This window comes from Corvus brachyrhynchos, unplaced genomic scaffold, assembly GCF_000691975.1.
Source record: "Corvus brachyrhynchos isolate BGI_N302 unplaced genomic scaffold, ASM69197v1 scaffold223, whole genome shotgun sequence".
Lineage (NCBI taxonomy): Eukaryota > Metazoa > Chordata > Aves > Passeriformes > Corvidae > Corvus > Corvus brachyrhynchos.
The window spans coordinates 5,898,486-5,908,200 of record NW_008237174.1 but is presented as its reverse complement, the minus strand read 5'-3'; the positions used below and the strand labels follow the sequence as shown (position 1 = coordinate 5,908,200).

Here is a 9,715-nt window from a genome sequence, read left to right as displayed (position 1 = left end):
AGAGTTCAGAGAGGAGTGAGGGGAAAGGAAAGAAAAGTTATAACTCTTGAGCTAGTAGTAAGGTTTAAAGGCTCTGAAGTCCAATTTCTCAGCTTTAATAGTCTTTTCTCAGTAGAAAACAGTGAAAAGCACTCCCTGAAAAATCACTGGGGAGGGGGAATCTGTGCCAAAAAAAGTCTTAACTTGCTCTCAGCCCCTCTGAAGTGGTTTGAGCCTGTAGACTGAACTGCCCAGTCCTATGGGAAGATGGGGCAAAGGAATGTAGGATGGATTCAAGAATACTTAAGACCTTTCAGCAGATCTTTACAGTTATTCCTGATGTGGTTTATGGAGAATTTCTGATGCATTTTCTTGAGACCGAACCTCTTGCATCATAAAAAGGCAAAAGAAAGAAAATGCTGTGTGCATCCTTGCAGTAGATAACCCTGTAATTGCAGGTCCCCCCTCCCCTGTAAAGGGGAAATTCTTATGGGGAAATTAACCAACTGCATTTGTATGCAGACCCAAGAGGACATTTTTAAATATAAAGGAAAAGAGGGATGTGATTTTGATTGTCTCTTTCTGGTCCCTGCTGCCTAAGGGCTCTAATTAGTGTCACTTTAACTTATAAATACACAGTTCAATTTGCTTATTACTCAATAATTTTCAGAACTATTCCGCTGCAGCTTTTTAGAAGTATCATTGTAAGACTGAGTCAAAGTCTTCTCAAAGAAACCTAGGAGATCTAAGTATGCTGGATCACACTGGGAGGTGGTTGGAAGTCCCTAATCACTTTGGCACAGTCTTCTGGCTTTTTAGTCTGTGTTGATTTTTTTGTTTTATTTTGTGTGTGGTGTGTTTGGTTTCGTTTTGACTTTCTTTGCTTTTGTTTTTTTTTGTTTTGGGATTTTGTTTGGTACGTTTTTTGCTTTTATTTCCCCCCTCCCACCCCAGTATGTTTTCAAAGAACTCTGATTTCCAGCACATTGATAACCCATAGTATCCTAGACAGCATCACTTCCCATCCTCATAAAGAAAAGGCTTTGGCAGGCAGGGAACCTTCAGCCTTGTGTCATTCCCACTGGTGGCCATGGCATGTTGCTCTCAGCAGGCTTTGGGCACAGCTTTGGGGTGCTGTGAGGGAACATGGTGTGCATCTGTACACAGTGGACCCTATTCCTATGAGGCTGGGGGTGTGCAGATGTCACAGCCAAGCTGATTTTCCAACTAGTTGTGCTAAAAAGCTGTTTCTACTCTTTCTTCATCCTGTGGCTGGTCCCTGGCAGTGCTTTCCCTGCAGCTCATCGTACTGATGGTGAGCCAGGATGGAAACTCACAGTACTGCAAAAAAAAAACAGAAAAGGGAAGATAAAAACTTCTTTCCTGTGCACACCCTCGAAGGGCTGCTGAAGTAAGTGAGGTCTGACATCTGTAGGGACTGCAGGGCCCTGAGGCTGTCTGTAGAAGTCACACTGCTGTGTTTTGCAAAGGTAACAGAGTTGGCTCTGCCCAGGCTGGTGCAGCTCAACTTTGTTTGCAGTTTCCTTCTTCAGCATCCCCTCTTCCCAAGGCACCCCTGCTCCTTCTGGCACAGCCCACATTCTTTCCCTGGTGGAACATCTGCCAAGGACTCCGGCTTCCAGGATGGTCAGACTTTGTTTTGAACATGTGAATTTTGTGGGAAGAGAGAGGTGGGGAGTAGTAGGGTGGGGGAGGCAGTTACCATGAAAAATATCATGAGGAAAAACCAAACCAACCCCTCCCTTCCCCCATCTAAAATCCATCTAAAATTAGAAGTGCCGTTAACAATACATCAGTCTTTTGACTTTGTGTGTTTCTGGCACTCATGCTTGCAATGGTCAGGACTTCGTATAACAAAATATCCATGGGTTTTTTGCAACATTCACATCTTGAATGTTTTGCCCTGTTGAATCAGAGATCTTTTTGCCTTAAAAGCACATAGAGAACTCTGTGTTTACGATCAGACTGTCAAAATGTCAAGGCTAATTACACTAGTGTGTTCCCAAGTGAATAAATGCATCTTCTAAAGAATATCCTGTTGAGATCAACAAAATAAGATATTGGCATGATCACTTGCAAACTACTTTAAGAAAAAATTATAATAAGAGGCAGGATCTAAATATTAGGAAATAGAGAGGAAAGAAACATATTAGTTCACCTTATCCACTCTACGTTGGTGCAAAATACAGTTTTTTTGTTCTGGTGCAGAGTGATTTCTTTTTTGGTCAGTCCAGTCCCAGGTACTTGAAAAACTGGAGCCTCCAGTACTTAAAGGGCTACTTTCCTCCTCTTTTGTCTTATATTTCATTCTCTTCAGTTCTATTTTCGAGATAATAAATTTTGGCCAGACACTGGGATTCAGGTTTGTTTCCAAATCATCTGGATAATTTACATTCCATCTTTGAAAGTGACATGGGACCCAAGGAGTCCAAGCCTCACTAAAATGAGTATGACTTGGTTTCTGTGCAGACATAGTTTTTGAATGCTTGGGTCCCTCAGCCAAGCCGTGTTTCCTTTGTCCATGTTTAGATAGTTTAGAGTTTGATTTCTGTTGTGCCCTCTGCAGGGTGGAACTTTCTCACAGAATGACGCTTGAGATCTCCTCCAGGGCCTGCTTTGTACTGGAAGCATCCCTGCATCCAGGTGATGATTGTGTGCCTCTCAAAAGGAGGTTATGGAAGAACAGGAACATCCTATGGGGGCCTGCTAGATTTGAAAAGGCCCCTCATACGATGAGGATTTTGTCATGTTGGTGGAAGTTGAAATCTGTTGTACATAAGGCGACATTGTATTTAAATCATATTGGAAATGTACAAACAAAAGACAATATTTCCCCAGGTGTTTACAATATGTTTCTAAGCAGAAACACTGGCTTGTGGTGACTAGATTCATTTTTAAGTCTTGGCTTGAGATTAGCAAAGTTTTTCAAGATTTCTTTAGTGGTAGTAGTGTACACAGATTTTTCATGATACATTTGACTAATTTTAATAAGCATCACATAAAATGTAAATAAAATATTTAAGTTTGAGTTATTTAGGTTTCAGTTACTGAGTTTCTAGTAACTTTTTCTTGATTTGGTGGCTTTTTTACTTTCGTTTTCTTATGTGCCTCTACCATTCTGTAGTGGTGAGCTTGTGTGGTATTAATGGCAATAAAACGTCCTCTGCAGTTTTGAAATTGTTCAAGGGGTTTTGGTGAATTAATTTTCTACTAACTCTGGTGCTAGTCAGGTGCCATCTGCCTTCCTGCCACCCGGGGAAAGCAAGGGGCCAGTGCCAGAGGACTGTGCCAGTGCCATGGGTGCCTGTCAAGTAACACTCGTTTAGCACATCCCAATCACATAGGACTGAGGCGGCAATACACAGTCTTGTTTCTGCACAGCCTGGGCAGGTTTCTGCTCCCCTGCAGAGTCCCACTTTATGTAATGGAGCTCCAGGTGGCAACAAAGCTCTGCACAAGGATGTTCATTTTGTGGCTCCTGCAGACTTTATGATACCATTGAGTGTGTCCCTTTCAGGGATGTCTAATAGGTAGCTGCAGTTCTGGAAAAAATGCAAGTCTATAAAATGAGCCAAAAATCTGTCTGTAAATAAAAGTATAAAACTTAGCATTTATGTAAATTGCTTACTACTGAATTAAAGTTTGGGATCTGACTCATTTTAGTAAAGATCTGGAGTTTGAAGGCAAATGCTTATCTGTAGAGGAAACAAAATCTTGTTACCTCACTTTCCTGAGCGAAATCCATTTACACAGTGTAGTCAGTTCTTATTCCCGCAGCATTTGGAGATCATCAGATAACCCTCTTGACCTGAAGAAGAGAGAGTGTCAAGGAAAAAAGCCATCGTTAATGACCTGGGTCAGCTAATTACAACAAGCGATTTCTGTTCCCTGATCACTCTTTGACCTCCATTATCCTTCCTAAGTGTTCTTTCGATCTTTAGCAAGGTCTCTTTCTTGCTCTACAGGCTGAATCTAGACCCATCCCCAACTACTGCTCATTGCAGGTTTTGCATCTCCACCCTACTCCTTGTCCCTGCCAGCTGCTTTCAGACATGGTTCATGTGCAGACAGAGGGGGAGTTAGTATGTACAGCAAAAAAACAAGAGAGGGATTTGTGACATAGAACAGAGGCTCCACCTATCCCTCTGTCCTGTATCCTAAACCGGAGTGGGAGTGTATAATTGAGGAGTAGATGTTGCAGCCAAAGGAGGAGGCAGCTGTGTGAACTGAGCATGTCATTCTGAAAAGAGGATGAAGTCAGAACCAACTACATGGTGACAGATGGCCTATGTCAGAAACCAGATGGCTCAGTGAGTCCCAGCACCCCTGTCATGAAATAGCAAGCAGAGGAGAAGCCCACAGTGTAGCCCAAAATGTTGTTACCCTCTTATATGAGGGCCACTCATGGCTTGTAAATGGTGTTAAACTTAGAATCCCAGTCTGTGATGCCTGATTCATAAGCCAGCAAGGGCTGCTTGCCGGAAGAGTTACAGATCTGAGCCCCGTCTTACTTATACAAATACATCTGTATGTGGCTCATCAGCTAACATGCCTCAGTGGCTTTCAGGCCAGCCTGCCTTAAAAGCTGTGCAGATCTACTTTATCAGATGTTAACACTCAGTTCAGGTCTTATCTAATTGATTGGATCTATAGATGAGCACTGCAGCTGCTTCAGGGTGTAGGATTATGAACAACTGGCTGCTTGTTTACAAATGTGTGCGGTCTCTGTTGCCTTAAACAGCCATTCTTTCCCTCAGTGCTCCACTATGGAGCTGAGAGCTGTAATCAAGAGCCTGCTCTGACCCTGCAACAAGGCACTGTGCCTGCACCCTGCTTCAGGCACCCCTGCACTGACTCCTTACCCTTCCAATTTATGATGTGTGGAATCACTATAATATCAAAATTAACAAATGTGTTTTGCAACTACTATTATGTCTGCATTTGTGAAGTCTTACCTCTTCCTGTCTTGGAGGTAATAAGAACCATCCAAGACTTGGAAAACTTAAAACATGAACTGAGAATGATGTGAAGAAAAGCAGATTTATAGCTAAAATGTCCCACAAATCCAAACCCCATCTGGTTGGTGCACTGTCCTGGGAAAGGATTTCAAAGTGGTTCTGAAATGCTAATCTAGCACTGAAATTCTGACCTACTGTTGTAAGTTTATTAAGAGATGTTTTGTACATATGTGAATACATGAAATCTTGCTGGGAGGGAAAACTTGCTTGTGTATTTTGTACATGGGACTTGTATTTTTCAAATTAAAAAGCTTAAAGTTCTGTTGGTCATTAGGGTAATATAGTGTCCTAATATGTAAGTACATGCCCCTTCTAACAGTGCAGTAAGTGATGCCACTAACTTGTCAGCAAATTAAATATAAAGACAGTACAGTATAGACTAAATAGCTGGCACTTAGATTAAGTGGAGAGGTTTCCCCTTTCTCATTAAATCCAGCACCATAATTATAGTGATTAAGAACATTAAAACTTGAAAGAATAGACAGTTTTTTTTCAGGAGAGGCTGTATTTGGGAGGAAAATATGGATCACAATTCCTGTGTTGCATCTGTTGGACCACGGAAATGTGTGCCAAGGGCCCCTTTCTTGTCTAGGAGCACTTGAGTTCAGTGTGCATCTTCTGCATCTCTCATCTCAGACACTGAGTGTGTTTGAAATACAATGCCATTATTTCTGATACATCTGTATTAAATGTGCAAAACTCAAATGTTCATATTTAAAACATTTGCAGGTCTGGTTTAGTAATCGTCGTGCCAGATGGAGGAAACAGGCAGGAGCCAACCAACTGATGGCTTTCAACCATCTGATCCCTGGAGGATTCCCACCCAGTGCCATGCCAACTTTGCCAACATACCAGCTCTCTGAGCCCTCCTACCAACCCACCTCCATACCGCAAGGTACAGTAGCCCACAGGTACTTGGTTAAAACAGTGTTGGGGGGTTTCCTGTGCTTATCTGTTGTAGAAATATTTTCTTTTCTAATGTGTTGGCTAATTTAGGGTCTGACTCAGGGATGACCCTGCAAGCCTGCTTATTTTAAGCGCATAATAACTCAGATTTGTTTTGCTGCAAGAAAGGGGTGGTTCCATGTGAAGGGTGCTCTCCAGAGAAATAATCACCTCCTGCCCAGCAGTCATGCAGCTTTGGTAAAGTGATGTACACTCATCCCTGTCCTGCCCCTGTAATGGCCTGCTTTGCTGGAAGTGTCTGGTGTGGTGTAGAAGGAGGCAGGTGCACTCTGTCCTCATTGTGACTACCAGTGATGAAGCATTGGAACTTCTGTAAATGCTCTGAATATTTACCTGGCAGTGGGAAAAAGCAGCTATTCAGACGAATACTCTGAATATTTACCTGGCAGTGGGAAAAAGCAGCTATTCAGACCACCTTGTTTCACATCAGACAGTAGCCAGTCTCAGTAGGGTAAAAATTTTTCTTAATGTTATCAGAAATTCTGTGAACTTTGATGGATTTGAATAGGAGGGAACAGGCCCTCAAATCTAGGCTTTGTTAGATTTTACTATTAAATAAAAACCTTATGGGTGAGATTTTATAAAATAAGTTATGTGCTCTTATTGCTTCCTTCTTGAGATTTGGATGCTAACTCTTGGTGTATGTTCCAGTTGAGGGAATTTTTCAAAGCCCAGGGCTTCTCCCATCCATTCCTAGGCTTGATACAAACCGTGGTGGGATTTATGAGCTATGGCCAGGAGGGGAAAGCCCGTTACCAGTCTTATAAGTAAATAAATATTTTCCTTTGTTTTTATATATAGACATATATAAAAAATATTGCTGACAGTATGTGCTCACTAAGGGTTGTCCAAAAACCGCATGTCTGTTGTTACGATATTTACAGTCTGTTTAAGATTTTTTGTGTAAACTCATAGGCCAGTTAAATATCCAGCAATATTATAGATGTACTTTTCTACTTAACAAGTATTTAGATGCAGGTTCTGATGCAGTTCTCTTAAGCTGAACTTCACATAATGAACTTATTATGCCAGAAATAAAGGAGGAAAACATATCAACATGTTTCTTCTGCTTCCAGCCGTGTCTGATCCAAGCAGTACCGTCCACAGACCTCAGCCTCTCCCTCCAAGCACGGTACACCAAAGCAGCCTCCCTTCAAACCCAGAGAGCAGCTCTGCCTATTGCCTCCCCAGTACCAGGCATGGATTTTCCAGCTATACAGACAGCTTTGTGCCTCCATCCGGGCCCTCCAATCCCATGAACCCTGCCATTGGCAATGGCCTCTCACCTCAGGTCAGTCCTGTGTTTTCAGACAGAGGATTTGCTGTATACCAGAACCAAAGAGTCTATTCCCTCAGGCCACAGTATAATGAATTGCCAAATTTAAACCATAATGTATTCTTTATATAAGCCACATGATTTCAGTTTGCTAGTTTCCTTTTTTTTTTTTTTTTAAATTTTTTTTCTCCTCTTACTGGCTGAATCAAGAGTCATAGCTTATATTTAATTTCAACTGATTTATAACGGAATCATGCAGACTTCATGTTTGCATTCAGTTTTCAAGCATTTGTAATGTACTGCTGTACTCCTGAAGATCCGTGGCTAGGCACAGAAAATAGATCTTGTACTTTTTCTGTGAATAAAATATCTCTTTAAAATAACCTCATCAAGGTTTTACCAAGTGGTCCAGGAAAATTATGGGCAAGTGGTATGAGGAGAGTTCCAAGGACTGAGAAATGTGTATTGAGATGAGCTATAATCGAGTTATAAATACATAAATTAGGAGTATTACTGGTCTTTGGCAATATATCAATGCATGAATACTATAATTGTTTTTCTAATTTGCATGAGCTCTTTTGAGGAAATCATGTTAATAAATTGCCTTGATAATTGAGTGTCAAAAGATTGGTTAAATTTTCCTACACACGGCATCTGTCTGAAGCTGACATTATTAGTTAAAGCTTGAATAGATGGTAGTTTATTTTATTAGCAAGGGCTTTGCTCAGGTGCTTGGAAAGAGATGTCCACTAAATTCTGAGGAGTCACAAAGAGGATGCAATCTATAATTACAATCAGGAATCTCTTCAGGGCTGAAAGTGAGAGTTTTAATGGCTTTATCTGCTTTCTACCCTTTTTTCCTCTCAGTGGTTAGAAAAACAGAGAGAAGCTCAGAATGACACAAATGAAAAGTGAAAAGACAATTATACTCAATTACACACTAATCACTGACTATCACCACTGCCTAAGCAGGGAGAGGGCATTCTAATAGGCAGAAAATGAGATTTTAATGGCACAAAGGGTGGCCAAAATAACGACTCGTATATCTTTGCCTCCTTCGTTTTCTTCAACTTGTGGTTTGCATCTCGGGAGTGCAGTTCCTGGTTCCTGTGCAACGGTGATAACTCTGTGCAGCTGAAAAGTTCAAAGGCACTGGAGTTGAAAAGAATGAATAACAAAGGCAATGAAATAAACATTTTTGCCCAAAGGCAAAAGTTCATAAACCCTTTTTTGTAATGGTAAATGTAATTAAGATTCACAGATTCCTATAGCATAAAGTGGGGTACAAAACTTTATGGCTTGAAACCTCAGGAAAAAAATACCAACAGAAAAACAAACGGATGTACTTCCAGCAAGACTTGAATAAATTTTGTTTGAAAGAATTCTGATTTCTAGATGCAAATTGCAACAAAATCCATGACATTATATTAGTTGCTTCTTTTTTTTTTTAATGGCTATTTTCATAGTGTGCAAGGCTTCCACATTTTTGAAATAATTATCTATCTGGTTTCCAATGTTAATCCATAAAGAGTAGTTGTTAGTGTCAATTTAAATGCGTGTTGGTTCTGGCTATGGAAAATGTGATCTTTTTTTTTCCCCTTTCACAAGGCTTTTATTGTCTGTGACAGAGAAGTGGAGCACAACAGCAAAGAAATCTTGTGATGGCTGGGCAAAATGGGACAAAAATGTGAGGCCAGGTTTCCTCCAGCCAAAGTCTTGCTGATTTGAGGTTTGATGTAATCAAAAGGAGATTCTGTGCTTTTTTACACCCAGCCCTGTCTTTACACTATGAGACTTCTGTTGTTTTTATGGTTTTTTTCCCTTAGACTTTTGAAACCTTTCTCTGACCCGGTGTTTAGCACTTCTGGCCATGTACAGCAGCTCTACCAACAGGTTTAGGGGGATGCTGATCCCTCTAAAGCTGACATTGTGCTTTCATTGCTCAGTGCATAGAGATTACTTACATCCATTTAGATTTGGAACAACTTCTTGGTAACTGAATGATTACCTCCAACAGCTGTTAAAAATCTATCTTCCCATCAAAAGAACAAATGAAAAACCCAGACCTAAATTCATGTGGTGTTACCAACAGCTCCTCTGTATCAGTTCTGGTGCCTGAACAATGAGTTAGAGACCTGTATAAAATGTAGAGATGTATAAAGTGACACACTCAGACTTTGTGTTTATATAAGGGAATGATACAGCCTCAGACGTGTAAATTATGTGCAACAAATTGTGGGACTGTAGTAAACCAGTGAAACTCCTGTTGCCCAAAGGAGCCTCAGCTGCTGGGCATGTTAGTGTGCGAAATGTCCCTTAGCTGTGGGGTGTGTCACTGTGCATCTCCATGCTTCCTCAGGGCTGTTCCTGAGGTGCTGAAAGAGAGGCTGAGGTAAGGGAAAGTCAAAAGCCAGCTCTGCATTTGGGGTTTCATGAAAAAGGGAAACAAGAGTTT

At 41.0% G+C, this 9,715-nt stretch overlaps 1 protein-coding gene across 1 annotated transcript in view; it reads left to right on the top strand.

Annotated features, from left to right (window-relative positions):
• Nucleotides 1–9,715, top strand: part of PAX3 (paired box 3) — a gene marked incomplete at its 5' end in the record, with an annotated part of 73,331 nt that overhangs the window by 52,594 nt on the left and 11,022 nt on the right. The window contains 2 exons of the mRNA XM_017728854.1: nt 5,748–5,913; nt 7,061–7,275. Of these exons, the coding sequence (XP_017584343.1) occupies nt 5,748–5,913; nt 7,061–7,275 (381 nt within the window). The remainder of the gene's footprint in view (nt 1–5,747; nt 5,914–7,060; nt 7,276–9,715) is intronic.